The following is a 19446-nucleotide window of genomic DNA, read 5'->3' as shown; positions in this document are numbered from 1 at the left end:
TCCTTAGTATCAATTTTTCCTTCGAGTTAAACTATAGCAATCTTTATTTTGTATTTTACATATTAATATGGTATGCATAGTATTTAAGTTAAAACATAAATTGATGTTTGTAAACGGTCTACCCTCCTACCTCCTAATTTGTGAAAAAGCAAAATAAGAAACAATTTTTGTTGTGTACTTAATGAAAAAATGTAAGTGTTTTTAGTTTTTTTTGGTTTGTTTCATTTAATGTAATATAACATAGTCATGTTTTGACATTTTTTGTTTATTTGAACTAGCACTGAAGAGGGGTTGGAGTATATTATACCAACCCGAAATATATTTGTAGTTCAATGAGTAATAAAAGTTAAATTTGCTAACCAGAAATTGCTGTGAGAATAGTCTACCAAAGCGTGTGTTTTGGATTACAGAGACGAATTTACATTGTTAAAATAGTTAATGTTTGTCTATCAAATAAATTAATCAAAAACTTTCCATAAAGCACAGAAACCATGTACAACTAAAAGTAATCATTGTGTCTTATGATGGTGGGCAGGGAGTAGTGACTTCCAGATAGTGTGTGGCCTAGATACTATAACTACCATTTGAACTTGCTTTTGTTTTTCAAACATTTTTTTTTTTTTGTTTTACTTGATTGGCCTGAAATTTGAAATTATAAACCTATAAATTCCCATTGTCTTTCCTTAATCCCAAGGATGGTGTTAGATAAATGAAATTCAAGACCAGATATGGAAACCTTAGTGGCGAGAATCCCCAATTAACTAGGAACTTCCGATGCAAACCAGAAGTTGCATTATTTCAATTCAAAAATATTCCCCTGAAAGGAGTTAGCAATAGAGTCGTTTTGGTCATCTATCTAACAGAAAAGTATGATGTATAGGGGCAAGACACTGCAATACTAATTTGAGGTGGAGAGCATATATTTTAAATTAAATAAATTAAAAATATGATTAAAAATTGCAGCTTGGCATTGTGACAATGGCACAATAAATAATTGTTTGTTGTGAATGGATTTCTCTGACTAGCTGTTACAGAAAGAAAATGGATTTTTGATAAATTAATTTTCAAAATACAATTAGTCTGATTCTATATAAAAATATCACAATTGTAGAGTACTGTAGTTTTTTTGGTATAAAAAAATATAAACAGATTAATTTTAGGCACAAAATATCAGAATTAAAAAAATTCTTACTAAACACACAGAGTGAATGGATCAACCATTCAGAAAAGCTATCTCAGTAGCTTATTTATCAATTTAGTTAAGTATTTTTGGACAACACTGATAGGTTTACATTGACATGACAATTCTATGTAATAAGACCTGCAGAAATATCATATGCATACTGGGAATCACTATAAACCAATGCATAAAATCTTGATTTTTAGCTGAATCTCCCTAACTCACAACTTTTTAACTTGAATTCTGAATTTATACCCCCAACTGATTTGAGTTAACCAGATTACACTGTATTAGAAATTAAAAGGATAGGAAAGATTAATATGGATCATAATTCAACAATATAACATGTAACTCTGAAATGTTACTAAATTTAAAAAGAGAATAAATAATATTTTTAATTGAATTTTGAAGATTACTTATGTTTTTCTACATTCTAGTTCATCTTTCCAATTTCTGAGTAAATAAATTCACTTAGCTTGAAAATTGGAAACTGTCAAAAGAGAAGTCAGGATCTCATTAAATGACTGTATAATGAGAAATTACACCAAATAACACGCATATTTCATAAGGAATATTCAAATTTAAGAAAATTTGATGAAATGAATAATGCTTTGAGATCAGTAGGAATAGCTTTTCTTTAAAATATTTGCAAACTTTTTATTTGTAATGGTCAAATTTAATACTTTAGTTATTTAAAAATGCACTTTGTTTACTTTGTGAAAATATAAAAGTATATAAATGGTGCAGAGTAAATGCAACTTACTTAATCCTAAAAAGTTTTTAATCAACATGCTTGAAACTTTCATTGTATGTGTAGATGCCATATGCTTTTAATAAGTTTAAAATTTTCCAGCCTGTTCATAGCAATTTTTAATAGATGACAGTTGCAGTTTTCAAACAATCCAATAAATCTTTTTATGCTTTTGTAAATTGAAATATAATTGTACTGCACTAAATTGCAATTTTTCTGTAATAGGCTAAGAATACTTTTTCCGAATAAGCATTTTTTTCATTTTAAAGGAAGTGGTGCTTAAATTAATCAACTGTTGGACATTATATGAGGCATGGAGGGTTTAATTTTGACATCTCATAATATCTGTAATATTTAACTTTCTCATGATTCCAGATTTTTCTGATAACATAATCAATGTGTTTTTTTTTTGGTTGTATCATTTTGTTTTTTTGTAAAGTCTACTTCTATTCAAGCATTTAATAAGTAAGGCTAATTTAGCTTTATTATATTAGATATCTTTCCAATGAATTATATAAGAAATTCTAAGAGAAATTAAGAAATTAAAATATGAAAGTTTACAATCTTACTACAAAGTATTACTATTAATTGTGTGAAAATTTATTATGATATATCTTAAAAATATACTCAAAACCTAATATAAATATTTTTCTAGTGCATTGGATGCTGAATCAGAAAAAGTAGTTCAAGAAACACTTGATCGTGTAATAAAAGGTTGTATTTTCTTCTTTAATTTAAATATTTTAAGAAACATTTTAAATTTATAATATGCTTGTTGTAAATAGTTTAAAATTGTAAAATTTATAAAAGATAATAAGTTTATTATTAGAGTTCCATTATTTTGCCAATTTTTTAAAAAGAAGAGCAATAGAATTTTTAAATTTATTTTTAGTTGAAAATGCTATTTAAGTTTAAAATAAAATTTAAAGAAAATTATGAAAAAGTTTTATAAACTTTTGTAAATATTGAAAGAGTTTTATGTTTTTGAGATTAAATTAAAATAATTTTAAACTTAAAAATAGTATAATTTAGTTTCTCTTATTGTTAAATTGTATATTTAAAAACTTTGTACTATATTTAGGAAGGACAGTCTTAGTAATTGCTCATCGACTAAGTACTATACAAAATGCAAATATTATAGCTGTATTATCTCATGGAATAATTGCAGAAGTAAGTTAAATGTCTTTTTGCTTTCCAAATAAACAGTAAAAAAGGAAATTACATTTAAAATTTCTTTGACTTATATAAATTTAGACTTAAGCAAACTTTTCCCATAAAATACATTTATAAAATTCATTAAATTTGATATCAATTTCAAAATAGTTTAATTTTCCATTTTTTATAGTATGATAGTGCAAGTTAGTAGTAATACAATAAAGTATTCTGGCAACATTGCCTCAACTAACTCATTTTATGCTGTAGCCTAACCATAAAATTTTTTCATATTTATCACTAAACTAATACAGTAGAACCTCCATTATCCAGACCTCCATTATCCGGATTGTTCAAAATAAACAAAAATTTTACGAATTTGCTGATTCGCACTTGGCGAATTATGACACTGTTTATGTACGTGATGGAATGCATAACTTTTTTTGTTTCAACAACGTCTCACCCAGCACAGTGGTCGTAAACTCTTAAATATATTTTATGTAGTAATAAAAATATAACTTGACATATGTATTTATAAATAATTTATATTCAAATTACATCATTTCTATGACTAAGTGTGGCGTAAGGCATGGACGACGTGGGCCACCGCCTATGCCTCGCGGTCCGAAGGGCCTCGTGTTTCGAAGGTTTACGCATTACTTAAAAGCTGTGAACGCAACGAAAAAATTTTACTCGTCATAAAACGATAAATAGTTTGTCAAATTTTTATTCATAAAAATGCAGTTTCAACTGCTTTTTATTTTATAAAATCCGTCTTCTTGCGCCACCAGAGGGCCTTTTAAACAATAGGTAGTCTGTTAGCGTTGGTCAGTAGTAGTCCAAATTCAATACGAACGTTTGTTTCTTGAAAATTTGATCACAATTTAAATACAGTATTTACTTTTAATATTACCGACATGTCATCGAAAAGAAAACGTGTTGTATTATCATTAAAAGACAAATTAAAGTATTTATTTCGATTATCCGGATTTTTCCTTATCCGGACTACCTTCATCCCCAATTAGTCCGGATAATCGAGGTTCTACTGTATTAACATAATTTTCATATCTTTTGAAAATTCCATTTTAATGCCTTTAACCTTTAACACTAGAACTAACAACTATTATATGAATTGTTGCTGCCAGTCATTTTTCCCAGTATTCTCATAAAATTCTGTACAGCTAATAGAAAACTTTTCTTCATAAAATTGCATTAAACTTTAATATATAAAAATAGTAATAATATAACTTAAAAAATATAAACATTTTAAATTAAAATTCATATTAAGCGATTTTGCAATTAATACAGTATACAATTTTTTATTTGATGAAGCATTCTTTTTGTATATATTTTTATTTACTTATTTAATACAAAGATGATATAACGAGGACAATATTACACTCCCCATCCAAATAATGTACAAATAATTTCCAATAAAAGTAATATGAAACCATAGCAAAATATAAAAATACATAAAAAAAGCATAAAATTAAGACATTAAAATTAAACATTATATAATATTGCTTTGCAATTGGATTTGTATTAATGACACTCAAATCTCTTTAGCATATTTTCTATATTAACAGCTTATTTATAAAAATAGAAAAAGAAAGATCTGATTGTAATATTAAAGTGACAAAAAGGAACATAGAAACATGAAATACTTTTAGTATAAGCAAATGGAATTCTTAAATATATTGTGAAAGCAAGTCATTGTGAACAATGGTTGAAGTATGTAACATATTTTAAAATATCAGTGTCCTTAGTTACTTTGAGCTACATTAGAGGAATCAGCATAAGGCAGATAGAATAATTTATTTAAAAGAAAATACAGGTATACCTTGGATTACGTCATTTTGAGTTAAGTCATTCTCGATTATATATTGTTTGTCAAAAAAAAAAAAAATTGGAAAAATAAAAATCAAGTTTAAGTCATTTTATTCAACTTTGTCTGTTCATCACAAATATTGAAGGCATAATATCACTATAAAAGCGTTAAAAGCACATAAAATCATGTTACTGTACAATAAATAAGAATAAAAGTACATAAAATCATATTAAAATACTCAGAATCAGAATCAAAATATCAGAATCAGCTGTTGATGCTGACGATCCACAGCCATCTACATCCATGATGTAAATAAACAAATTGAATGTAAATATTGGTAAATTTAACAAATTAGTTTTTTCTACTATAGCAAAATAATTTTAATAACTGTATTTGTTATTTAACCTTACAAAATCATTTTCTTTTATAATGTGTTAGAGCAAACCACATTCACAAATAAAGAGTCCGCGATGTACTGTAAACATCGCCAAATTGTAAACATGTACATTTACAAGTATGTACATACATTCATAAATTTAGATTACTTTTTTTCCTCTACTATATTCAAAACTAAAATTTATTTATTTGTAAGCTTAAAATAGATTCTTATTAACTATATATTATTAAAAATGCATTTATAAATAAAATACAGAACTGGGAATGGTTATTTGTAGTTTAATCTAGTGACAAGTAAATTCGACTTAAGTCATTTTTCGATTTAAGTCGTCTCTCCTGGAACCCATTACCGACGTAAGATGAGGTATACCTGTATATTTTCAAAATTTTGGTATTTAAATTTTTCAATACAGAAGGAGAAGCAGATGTCTGAAATTATAAAGCATAGTCAATTAACAATTAAATATTAGTTTTAAAATTATGTAAGATCATTTCTCTGCAAGAGGAGAGTTGTTTAAGTTATGTGTATATTGAAAGATGAGTTTTGAATAAAAAGTTATACATTACTTAAATTCCGAATTTGGGAAACGAGTTATACATCCTGTTGGTTGATTTGGATATTGATATTGTTTAAACAGTGATTTGACTGAACTGAATAACATTACATTAGTTTTTTTAATATTTATTAGAAGATTTAATGTTTTAAAGGATTAATTTAGTTTATTTATGTCATATTGTAAAGTTAATTGGCATGAGTTTATTTGGATGTCATCAGTGTTGGCATTAATGAATTAAGCAGGAAGAGAAAGTAATTTGTTAATGTAAACTATAAAAAAAGATTTCTGAGAATTGAGATTTGAGGTATTCCTAGTAAAGGAGAAAAGTCATAAAACTGATAATCAGATATTTTAATTTAAATGTGTGCATTATATAGAAATTATTTATCTGGAATAAAATGAAATTATATATAACAAATTTGGAAGATGATATTTTCAAGTAGAATTTTAGAAAATCAATTGCTTTTGCCATATCAATATAGATGATGAATGTAGGAAGTTTTGAATCAAAGTTTGACAATATTTCTAATTGTATTTCTAGGAGAATACTTGTAGTGACATGATGTGAAATTTCAGTGTTCTGCAATATTAATTCTGGATGTAACAGTCTTTCAAGTAGAATGTTAAATGCAAATTTTGAAAATCTTTAATATTTCAGGGCTAGAGAAATAGAGACAAAATGAGTCTGGATCTTTTGTGTAGGACAGAAATTATGGATGAACTCCATTGTGTGGGGATGAAATGTTGTTCTAAAATATGAGGAAATAAGTGAGAAAGAATAGTTGTTGATACAGATTTGAATTTTTTGAAGAAGATAAAGGAAATTAAATTGGGACTGAATATGCCTGTTGATGAAGATTCTGTAGCTTCACTTATAGCTGGAAAAAAGAAAGAGCTGGGAAAGAGATAAACACAAATGATATGGATTTGATAGCATGGAAGTAAAGGTAGAAAGGAAGCTTCAGGTAATATTTTTAGAAAATGGGATTTAACTTAGTTATATACAAAGTAAACTCTATCATCAGCTATTTTATGTCTTAGGGTATGGTGAGATTTGGAAAACTTTGGTGTAAACCCTTTGCCAGAAGGTTTTAGGATCATGAGCAAAACTGTTGACAATTTTATTAAAAATAATTTATATAGTGAGTTTTGCAATCATTTTAATAATGTTTTTGGGTCATATGATTATATATATATATAAAGAGGATGTCCAGAGATTACCACTAATTTTCCCTTTATGCCAAAATGATCTTACATTATTACATAGTTTCTGAGAAATCCTAAATATAATTTATTAGAATTTATTAGCAGAATGTTTTAATAATTCATAGGCATATTGAGTTTTATAATTAATACTAATGGAGGAATCAATTACAGAAGACCAACTGAATGAACAACAAGTTGTAAGTTGAGGCCATTTGACAGAGGGCCAATTTGGGACAGAAACAGTATTTTTGTATAGGAAATGTGATGCTAGTCTAACATTTGAAATTTTATTTGCAAAGTATAGTGGTCTGATATGGAACTTCAACAAGATTAGTTATTATATGAGAATGAAATGAGAAGACTAAATCCAAAAAAGCATTTGTGTTGTTGGAAAATTTACATGTTGATTACAGCAGAAAAAATAGAATAAATTTTTAAAAGAATCGTTCAGAAATATTGATGGAAGAGTAAGAGGAGAACAAAAAGCACTGTGATAAATTGGATAAATTAAAATCACCACATAATGTCAAAGGAATTCAGGATTTTTACAGAAAGAAGAAACTGTTCTAGATAAACAAAGATGAAAATAAATAATTTATAAAAGTTATTGAAAAGTGTAAGGGAAAGAAATATATTCATAAATTGATCTGACATTTTCAAGAAGAAATCTGTCATTCTGAAGGATATTTAATTAATACAAACATAGTCATAATCATGACAATACTAATGGAAAAGATTAATTCAATAAGTAAATTATTCGGACTTCAGATGAATTATAAGAAAACAAAGCTACTTATTTCATGCAAGAAAAATATAGATAATGTAATGTTGCAGATACAAAACAGGACAATTGATACAGTTTCATCAATTAAGTATTTGGGGACTATCATACAGGAAGATGGCAGATGCATTAAAGAAATTAAATCTAGAATAGAAAATGCGAGNCGGTCAACCCTTTTTTCGTCAGGTATTTTATGACCGCACGAGTCTCCATCTTCTCCATTTTTGACAAAGCATGTGCACATTGACTATCTGCTAAGCTGTCGTGGCAAAACTTTATGACAAATCAAGCGGAAATTGGTATCGTATCTTTAGCAAGGATGACTGAATTATTCCCGCCAAAAATTAAATTGATGGCAGCGCCGCATATAGGCAAGGCCGCGAACTTTTCGAACAGCCCTCGTATTACATTAAACTCTATTCCAATCAAGCAGTTCCTTCCTTTACCTTGCTACCATACCCTGCACCAACTACAATAAATACTATGTTTGTATGTAATTTTTAGACATTATCCATATATAATTGAAAGAGGGTTTCAGTTTGTTAGATTTAGTTTTAATAAATGATTTGGACTAAAAATATGGTTCATGTATCGAATTAAAATGCTTATCTTGTAGATGACAATGCTGCTGAATTTGAGAAAGATTTGAGAAATGTGCAATGGTTCAGGTGTGACAGAGTGACAAACATACAATGTTAACTCTGTGGTACAAACATGGGGTCCCATCCTCTGTTAACTTTAGTCTAAGCAATTTTTTTTGTGTTTTGCAGTTTCATTATTGTAAATACTGAGATCAATAAATGTACATTTTACTTATTAAGACAACTTTTTTATTTTCTCTCCCAACTCAACCTCACCAATCCCCACCCCTTTAAAAGCCCTAGCAACACCAGGCACATGCAGCTAGTTACACATTATAAAAAAAATGTGTAATTTTTAAACAAGCACTTGCAGATATTCTGAATAAACAAGACTGTTATGCAAAAGTATCTCTCAGTTACATAAAATCTATACTAGCATAAATTCCCTGAAGAAAATTGGTAGAACTGAAAGATCAGAAAGTACCACGTACACTCTTAAAATGATAAAATATTGCCTGTGCTTTTCTCATTCCACATTGTTATGACACGCTTGATGTAAACTGTGTCATTTCATATTGTATAGTAAGAAAACAATTATCATTAGTAGATACAGTATATATTGTGCATTAATTTATTGCCAATGGCCTTTTATTGCATTTTGTAACACAATGTTGGTGATCATTTTCAGTTCAATTCTTGTACATATTATATTGTGTTAATCAGAAAATTAAAAAAAGAATCAACTAAGTTTTATGATGATTAACAAACATTAAAAAATCTTGTTTGTAGATCTTTGTGAATATAAGAAGGCTAATTTAATTAATAGAAATAAACAAATTAAAGAAAACTTCTTATAATGAATTGTATTTGTTTAAATCATAAAATAGTCTGAAAATATTGTATTATGACTAAATGAATATTTGTTTTGGATTATTTTATTTTAATTTTTTAATTTATAAGTGGAGGTATAAATTGATTTTTTAATTTTAGGAACCTGTACTTTTTGCAACATCAATTATGGAAAATATTCGCTATGGTCATCCTAATGCTACAGATGAAGAGGTAAAACTGAGTGACCATTTATAATACATTTTTTTTTAATAAATATATTAAATTATCATTCTTTTTCTTCAGGTAGTGAATGCTGCTAAATTGGCTAATGCTGATGATTTTATATGCAGTTTTCCTCATGGTTATCATACAGTTCTTGGTGAGAGAGGCGTAACTGTTTCGGGAGGCCAAAAACAAAGAATTGCTATAGCTCGAGCATTGATAAAAGATCCTAAAATATTAATCTTGGATGAAGCCACAAGGTATATTTGTATGAAATTCATTTTATTTTTCAAATAAAAATGATTTTAAAATAATGACAAAATGAATTTTAGATTATATTTATATGTTTTCTTAAATATTTATCAAATTTATATAATAATTTCACATTGCACTTACTGTTAATGAACATATTAATAGATAATATTTTGGAAGATGAGTGAAAAATGAAATTAAATAGAAAATGTTTTGGAATGTAACTAAGATAATAATAGAAATATAGTAAATATTGGGATTTTTTCATGAGTAAGAATATAAAATCAATAGATGCTTTATTGAAAATTAAGTTTGAATACTGTAATTTTAATCTAGTAAATCTCTCCAATACATCATTACAATCACAAGGATTAGTAATTACAATATATTAGAACAATTTATGAAGGATACTTGTCAGAATAACAGGTTCAACTCATTGTTTATGGTTAATGGCAATAACTGATTTTAGTTATACATATCATATGGATAAAATAAAAAAAAAAACACATCTTTAAAAAATCCAGCAATGAAATTTACTAAATAATAACGTTTTCAATCAGTTTAACTGATCATCTTCAGTTATGATAAAACAGAACGTCAAAATAGAACTTAAATACCCATTAAACAGAACGTGCTCAGCAAATAATTAGCTTATCTCAACACACCTTGTTGCCAAGATAGTTTTATTGAAAACTAACATTTTCAGCTTACTCTATAGGTTATCCTCAGGCTTAACGAGAGAATAAGAACATTGGTGTTTCATTAAATGAAATACATATGTTCAAATTCCTATTTGAAAATATGTTCAATAGGAGTTTCTTGTTAAGCCTGAGGATGACCTATAGAGTAGGCCAAAAACATTAGTTTTCAATAAAACTATCTTGGCAACGAGGTGTGTTGTGATAAGCTAATTATTTGCTGAGCACGTTCTGTTTAATAATGTATTTACATTCTATTTTGATGCTCTATTTTATCATAACTGAAGATGATCAGTTAAACTGATCGAAAACATTATTATTTAGTAAATTTCATTGCTGGATTTTTTAAAGGTGTGTTTTTTTTATTTAATTTATCCAGTTAATACAAAATATATGGATATGGATAAAAGTCATGAGAAGATAGATAATAAATGTGCCATTTGTTGCCTTGATTCATAGAAATCAGAAAGGAAAAAACTATCAAAAAAACTGTTTGAACTGTCAGATATCACATTTCTTGCGTTAAAGGAAATGACTTAATTTTGTTTAAGATGCAAAAGATTCAATCACGTATTTGAATCAGTCAGTGATCTAAGATCATCAAGTAATTCTAACATCACAGTCAAAATTATTTCTCTTTTTAGACAATTCTGTTCAAAATTACAACTGTGTCAATTATCAATCAAATAACATCAATTCTTGCAATTTATCAATTGATCAATAATAATTTACAATGGAACTGGATAACTCAAGTCACATTTAATCGTTTTCTTTTCCCAATTGTCCAGCATAGGAAATTACATATTAAACTTGAATTAACCAGTTTGCTTTGTCAAACTGTTTAACTTGAATGTGATTTTGATACAGTATTTCATAAACTCTCCAGAATTTTAATTTTGATTTTCTATTAAATAAAATAGTTAATGTTTGTCTATCAAATAAATTAATCAAAAACTTTCCATAAAGCACAGAAACCATGTACAACTAAAAGTAATCATTGTGTCTTATGATGGTGGGCAGGGAGTAGTGACTTCCAGATAGTGTGTGGCCTAGATACTATAACTACCATTTGAACTTGCTTTTGTTTTTCAAACATTTTTTTTTTTTTTTGTTTTACTTGATTGGCCTGAAATTTGAAATTATAAACCTATAAATTCCCATTGTCTTTCCTTAATCCCAAGGATGGTGTTAGATAAATGAAATTCAAGACCAGATATGGAAACCTTAGTGGCGAGAATCCCCAATTAACTAGGAACTTCCGATGCAAACCAGAAGTTGCATTATTTCAATTCAAAAATATTCCCCTGAAAGGAGTTAGCAATAGAGTCGTTTTGGTCATCTATCTAACAGAAAAGTATGATGTATAGGGGCAAGACACTGCAATACTAATTTGAGGTGGAGAGCATATATTTTAAATTAAATAAATTAAAAATATGATTAAAAATTGCAGCTTGGCATTGTGACAATGGCACAATAAATAATTGTTTGTTGTGAATGGATTTCTCTGACTAGCTGTTACAGAAAGAAAATGGATTTTTGATAAATTAATTTTCAAAATACAATTAGTCTGATTCTATATAAAAATATCACAATTGTAGAGTACTGTAGTTTTTTTGGTATAAAAAAATATAAACAGATTAATTTTAGGCACAAAATATCAGAATTAAAAAAATTCTTACTAAACACACAGAGTGAATGGATCAACCATTCAGAAAAGCTATCTCAGTAGCTTATTTATCAATTTAGTTAAGTATTTTTGGACAACACTGATAGGTTTACATTGACATGACAATTCTATGTAATAAGACCTGCAGAAATATCATATGCATACTGGGAATCACTATAAACCAATGCATAAAATCTTGATTTTTAGCTGAATCTCCCTAACTCACAACTTTTTAACTTGAATTCTGAATTTATACCCCCAACTGATTTGAGTTAACCAGATTACACTGTATTAGAAATTAAAAGGATAGGAAAGATTAATATGGATCATAATTCAACAATATAACATGTAACTCTGAAATGTTACTAAATTTAAAAAGAGAATAAATAATATTTTTAATTGAATTTTGAAGATTACTTATGTTTTTCTACATTCTAGTTCATCTTTCCAATTTCTGAGTAAATAAATTCACTTAGCTTGAAAATTGGAAACTGTCAAAAGAGAAGTCAGGATCTCATTAAATGACTGTATAATGAGAAATTACACCAAATAACACGCATATTTCATAAGGAATATTCAAATTTAAGAAAATTTGATGAAATGAATAATGCTTTGAGATCAGTAGGAATAGCTTTTCTTTAAAATATTTGCAAACTTTTTATTTGTAATGGTCAAATTTAATACTTTAGTTATTTAAAAATGCACTTTGTTTACTTTGTGAAAATATAAAAGTATATAAATGGTGCAGAGTAAATGCAACTTACTTAATCCTAAAAAGTTTTTAATCAACATGCTTGAAACTTTCATTGTATGTGTAGATGCCATATGCTTTTAATAAGTTTAAAATCCTCCAGCCTGTTCATAGCAATTTTTAATAGATGACAGTTGCAGTTTTCAAACAATTCCAATAAATCTTTTTATGCTTTTGTAAATTGAAATATAATTGCACTGCACTAAATTGCAATTTTTCTGTAATAGGCTAAGAATACTTTTTCCGAATAAGCATTTTTTTCATTTTAAAGGAAGTGGTGCTTAAATTAATCAACTGTTGGACATTATATGAGGCATGGAGGGTTTAATTTTGACATCTCATAATATCTGTAATATTTAACTTTCTCATGATTCCAGATTTTTCTGATAACATAATCAATGTGTTTTTTTTTTGGTTGTATCATTTTGTTTTTTTGTAAAGTCTACTTCTATTCAAGCATTTAATAAGTAAGGCTAATTTAGCTTTATTATATTAGATATCTTTCCAATGAATTATATAAGAAATTCTAAGAGAAATTAAGAAATTAAAATATGAAAGTTTACAATCTTACTACAAAGTATTACTATTAATTGTGTGAAAATTTATTATGATATATCTTAAAAATATACTCAAAACCTAATATAAATATTTTTCTAGTGCATTGGATGCTGAATCAGAAAAAGTAGTTCAAGAAACACTTGATCGTGTAATAAAAGGTTGTATTTTCTTCTTTAATTTAAATATTTTAAGAAACATTTTAAATTTATAATATGCTTGTTGTAAATAGTTTAAAATTGTAAAATTTATAAAAGATAATAAGTTTATTATTAGAGTTCCATTATTTTGCCAATTTTTTAAAAAGAAGAGCAATAGAATTTTTAAATTTATTTTTAGTTGAAAATGCTATTTAAGTTTAAAATAAAATTTAAAGAAAATTATGAAAAAGTTTTATAAACTTTTGTAAATATTGAAAGAGTTTTATGTTTTTGAGATTAAATTAAAATAATTTTAAACTTAAAAATAGTATAATTTAGTTTCTCTTATTGTTAAATTGTATATTTAAAAACTTTGTACTATATTTAGGAAGGACAGTCTTAGTAATTGCTCATCGACTAAGTACTATACAAAATGCAAATATTATAGCTGTATTATCTCATGGAATAATTGCAGAAGTAAGTTAAATGTCTTTTTGCTTTCCAAATAAACAGTAAAAAAGGAAATTACATTTAAAATTTCTTTGACTTATATAAATTTAGACTTAAGCAAACTTTTCCCATAAAATACATTTATAAAATTCATTAAATTTGATATCAATTTCAAAATAGTTTAATTTTCCATTTTTTATAGTATGATAGTGCAAGTTAGTAGTAATACAATAAAGTATTCTGGCAACATTGCCTCAACTAACTCATTTTATGCTGTAGCCTAACCATAAAATTTTTTCATATTTATCACTAAACTAATACAGTAGAACCTCCATTATCCAGACCTCCATTATCCGGATTGTTCAAAATAAACAAAAATTTTACGAATTTGCTGATTCGCACTTGGCGAATTATGACACTGTTTATGTACGTGGTGGAATGCATAACTTTTTTTGTTTCAACAACGTCTCACCCAGCACAGTGGTCGTAAACTCTTAAATATATTTTATGTAGTAATAAAAATATAACTTGACATATGTATTTATAAATAATTTATATTCAAATTACATCATTTCTATGACTAAGTGTGGCGTAAGGCATGGACGACGTGGGCCACCGCCTATGCCTCGCGGTCCGAAGGGCCTCGTGTTTCGAAGGTTTACGCATTACTTAAAAGCTGTGAACGCAACGAAAAAATTTTACTCGTCATAAAACGATAAATAGTTTGTCAAATTTTTATTCATAAAAATGCAGTTTCAACTGCTTTTTATTTTATAAAATCCGTCTTCTTGCGCCACCAGAGGGCCTTTTAAACAATAGGTAGTCTGTTAGCGTTGGTCAGTAGTAGTCCAAATTCAATACGAACGTTTGTTTCTTGAAAATTTGATCACAATTTAAATACAGTATTTACTTTTAATATTACCGACATGTCATCGAAAAGAAAACGTGTTGTATTATCATTAAAAGACAAATTAAAGTATTTATTTCGATTATCCGGATTTTTCCTTATCCGGACTACCTTCATCCCCAATTAGTCCGGATAATCGAGGTTCTACTGTATTAACATAATTTTCATATCTTTTGAAAATTCCATTTTAATGCCTTTAACCTTTAACACTAGAACTAACAACTATTATATGAATTGTTGCTGCCAGTCATTTTTCCCAGTATTCTCATAAAATTCTGTACAGCTAATAGAAAACTTTTCTTCATAAAATTGCATTAAACTTTAATATATAAAAATAGTAATAATATAACTTAAAAAATATAAACATTTTAAATTAAAATTCATATTAAGCGATTTTGCAATTAATACAGTATACAATTTTTTATTTGATGAAGCATTCTTTTTGTATATATTTTTATTTACTTATTTAATACAAAGATGATATAACGAGGACAATATTACACTCCCCATCCAAATAATGTACAAATAATTTCCAATAAAAGTAATATGAAACCATAGCAAAATATAAAAATACATAAAAAAAGCATAAAATTAAGACATTAAAATTAAACATTATATAATATTGCTTTGCAATTGGATTTGTATTAATGACACTCAAATCTCTTTAGCATATTTTCTATATTAACAGCTTATTTATAAAAATAGAAAAAGAAAGATCTGATTGTAATATTAAAGTGACAAAAAGGAACATAGAAACATGAAATACTTTTAGTATAAGCAAATGGAATTCTTAAATATATTGTGAAAGCAAGTCATTGTGAACAATGGTTGAAGTATGTAACATATTTTAAAATATCAGTGTCCTTAGTTACTTTGAGCTACATTAGAGGAATCAGCATAAGGCAGATAGAATAATTTATTTAAAAGAAAATACAGGTATACCTTGGATTACGTCATTTTGAGTTAAGTCATTCTTGATTATATATTGTTTGTCAAAAAAAAAAAAAATTGGAAAAATAAAAATCAAGTTTAAGTCATTTTATTCAACTTTGTCTGTTCATCACAAATATTGAAGGCATAATATCACTATAAAAGCGTTAAAAGCACATAAAATCATGTTACTGTACAATAAATAAGAATAAAAGTACATAAAATCATATTAAAATACTCAGAATCAGAATCAAAATATCAGAATCAGCTGTTGATGCTGACGATCCACAGCCATCTACATCCATGATGTAAATAAACAAATTGAATGTAAATATTGGTAAATTTAACAAATTAGTTTTTTCTACTATAGCAAAATAATTTTAATAACTGTATTTGTTATTTAACCTTACAAAATCATTTTCTTTTATAATGTGTTAGAGCAAACCACATTCACAAATAAAGAGTCCGCGATGTACTGTAAACATCGCCAAATTGTAAACATGTACATTTACAAGTATGTACATACATTCATAAATTTAGATTACTTTTTTTCCTCTACTATATTCAAAACTAAAATTTATTTATTTGTAAGCTTAAAATAGATTCTTATTAACTATATATTATTAAAAATGCATTTATAAATAAAATACAGAACTGGGAATGGTTATTTGTAGTTTAATCTAGTGACAAGTAAATTCGACTTAAGTCATTTTTCGATTTAAGTCGTCTCTCCTGGAACCCATTACCGACGTAAGATGAGGTATACCTGTATATTTTCAAAATTTTGGTATTTAAATTTTTCAATACAGAAGGAGAAGCAGATGTCTGAAATTATAAAGCATAGTCAATTAACAATTAAATATTAGTTTTAAAATTATGTAAGATCATTTCTCTGCAAGAGGAGAGTTGTTTAAGTTATGTGTATATTGAAAGATGAGTTTTGAATAAAAAGTTATACATTACTTAAATTCCGAATTTGGGAAACGAGTTATACATCCTGTTGGTTGATTTGGATATTGATATTGTTTAAACAGTGATTTGACTGAACTGAATAACATTACATTAGTTTTTTTAATATTTATTAGAAGATTTAATGTTTTAAAGGATTAATTTAGTTTATTTATGTCATATTGTAAAGTTAATTGGCATGAGTTTATTTGGATGTCATCAGTGTTGGCATTAATGAATTAAGCAGGAAGAGAAAGTAATTTGTTAATGTAAACTATAAAAAAAGATTTCTGAGAATTGAGATTTGAGGTATTCCTAGTAAAGGAGAAAAGTCATAAAACTGATAATCAGATATTTTAATTTAAATGTGTGCATTATATAGAAATTATTTATCTGGAATAAAATGAAATTATATATAACAAATTTGGAAGATGATATTTTCAAGTAGAATTTTAGAAAATCAATTGCTTTTGCCATATCAATATAGATGATGAATGTAGGAAGTTTTGAATCAAAGTTTGACAATATTTCTAATTGTATTTCTAGGAGAATACTTGTAGTGACATGATGTGAAATTTCAGTGTTCTGCAATATTAATTCTGGATGTAACAGTCTTTCAAGTAGAATGTTAAATGCAAATTTTGAAAATCTTTAATATTTCAGGGCTAGAGAAATAGAGACAAAATGAGTCTGGATCTTTTGTGTAGGACAGAAATTATGGATGAACTCCATTGTGTGGGGATGAAATGTTGTTCTAAAATATGAGGAAATAAGTGAGAAAGAATAGTTGTTGATACAGATTTGAATTTTTTGAAGAAGATAAAGGAAATTAAATTGGGACTGAATATGCCTGTTGATGAAGATTCTGTAGCTTCACTTATAGCTGGAAAAAAGAAAGAGCTGGGAAAGAGATAAACACAAATGATATGGATTTGATAGCATGGAAGTAAAGGTAGAAAGGAAGCTTCAGGTAATATTTTTAGAAAATGGGATTTAACTTAGTTATATACAAAGTAAACTCTATCATCAGCTATTTTATGTCTTAGGGTATGGTGAGATTTGGAAAACTTTGGTGTAAACCCTTTGCCAGAAGGTTTTAGGATCATGAGCAAAACTGTTGACAATTTTATTAAAAATAATTTATATAGTGAGTTTTGCAATCATTTTAATAATGTTTTTGGGTCATATGATTATATATATATATAAAGAGGATGTCCAGAGATTACCACTAATTTTCCCTTTATGCCAAAATGATCTTACATTATTACATAGTTTCTGAGAAATCCTAAATATAATTTATTAGAATTTATTAGCAGAATGTTTTAATAATTCATAGGCATATTGAGTTTTATAATTAATACTAATGGAGGAATCAATTACAGAAGACCAACTGAATGAACAACAAGTTGTAAGTTGAGGCCATTTGACAGAGGGCCAATTTGGGACAGAAACAGTATTTTTGTATAGGAAATGTGATGCTAGTCTAACATTTGAAATTTTATTTGCAAAGTATAGTGGTCTGATATGGAACTTCAACAAGATTAGTTATTATATGAGAATGAAATGAGAAGACTAAATCCAAAAAAGCATTTGTGTTGTTGGAAAATTTACATGTTGATTACAGCAGAAAAAATAGAATAAATTTTTAAAAGAATCGTTCAGAAATATTGATGGAAGAGTAAGAGGAGAACAAAAAGCACTGTGATAAATTGGATAAATTAAAATCACCACATAATGTCAAAGGAATTCAGGATTTTTACAGAAAGAAGAAACTGTTCTAGATAAACAAAGATGAAAATAAATAATTTATAAAAGTTATTGAAAAGTGTAAGGGAAAGAAATATATTCATAAATTGATCTGACATTTTCAAGAAGAAATCTGTCATTCTGAAGGATATTTAATTAATACAAACATAGTCATAATCATGACAATACTAATGGAAAAGATTAATTCAATAAGTAAATTATTCGGACTTCAGATGAATTATAAGAAAACAAAGCTACTTATTTCATGCAAGAAAAATATAGATAATGTAATGTTGCAGATACAAAACAGGACAATTGATACAGTTTCATCAATTAAGTATTTGGGGACTATCATACAGGAAGATGGCAGATGCATTAAAGAAATTAAATCTAGAATAGAAAATGCGAGAGGTACTTTTATCAGAATGCAGAAATTTTTCAAATGCAATGTTTTTAATTTACATCTTAAAATTAGAATGTTAAGGTGCTATGTGATGTCAGTTTTGTTTTATGGAGTAGAAACGTGGACCTTAGATAAAAATACGTTAAACAAACTTGAAGCATTCGAAATGTGGTTATATAGAAGAATTTTAAAAATATCTTGGACAGATAGAATAACAAATGAGGAAGTTTTGGAAAGAATGGGGAAAGAAAAAGAAGTTTTAAATACAGTTAAAAGAAGAAAGACGGGGTATTTTGGCCACATCATCCGAGGAAGTAAATATGAAATTTTGAGAAATATTTTAGAGGGAAAAATCTGTGGAAAGAAAAGCCCAGGAAGGAGAAGGAAAAGTTGGTTAGGTAATATATGTGAATGGAATAATAAGAAAGCAGAAGAACTAACACGTGAAGCACAATTGAGATTGTTATAATACTAGTCCTACATTCAGAAATGAATATGGAACCAGAAGAAGAAGA

The 19446-nt window shown here is 27.1% G+C and overlaps 1 protein-coding gene across 1 annotated transcript in view; it reads left to right on the top strand.

Annotated features, from left to right (window-relative positions):
- LOC111618053 (ATP-binding cassette sub-family B member 8, mitochondrial-like) overlaps positions 1–19446 on the top strand; it is a 68437-nt gene that overhangs the window by 47003 nt on the left and 1988 nt on the right. Inside the window, exons 13-16 of the mRNA XM_023359477.1 lie at positions 9423–9494; positions 9567–9745; positions 13510–13568; positions 13936–14024. Coding sequence (XP_023215245.1) covers positions 9423–9494; positions 9567–9745; positions 13510–13568; positions 13936–14024 — 399 coding nt within the window. The remainder of the gene's footprint in view (positions 1–9422; positions 9495–9566; positions 9746–13509; positions 13569–13935; positions 14025–19446) is intronic.

Source organism: Centruroides sculpturatus, unplaced genomic scaffold (assembly GCF_000671375.1).
Source record: "Centruroides sculpturatus isolate CEXI.00-Female unplaced genomic scaffold, Cexi_2.0 scaffold47, whole genome shotgun sequence".
Classification (NCBI taxonomy): domain Eukaryota; kingdom Metazoa; phylum Arthropoda; class Arachnida; order Scorpiones; family Buthidae; genus Centruroides; species Centruroides sculpturatus.
Note: the sequence above shows the minus strand (reverse complement) of the source record. Positions and strands in the feature narration are given on the sequence as shown.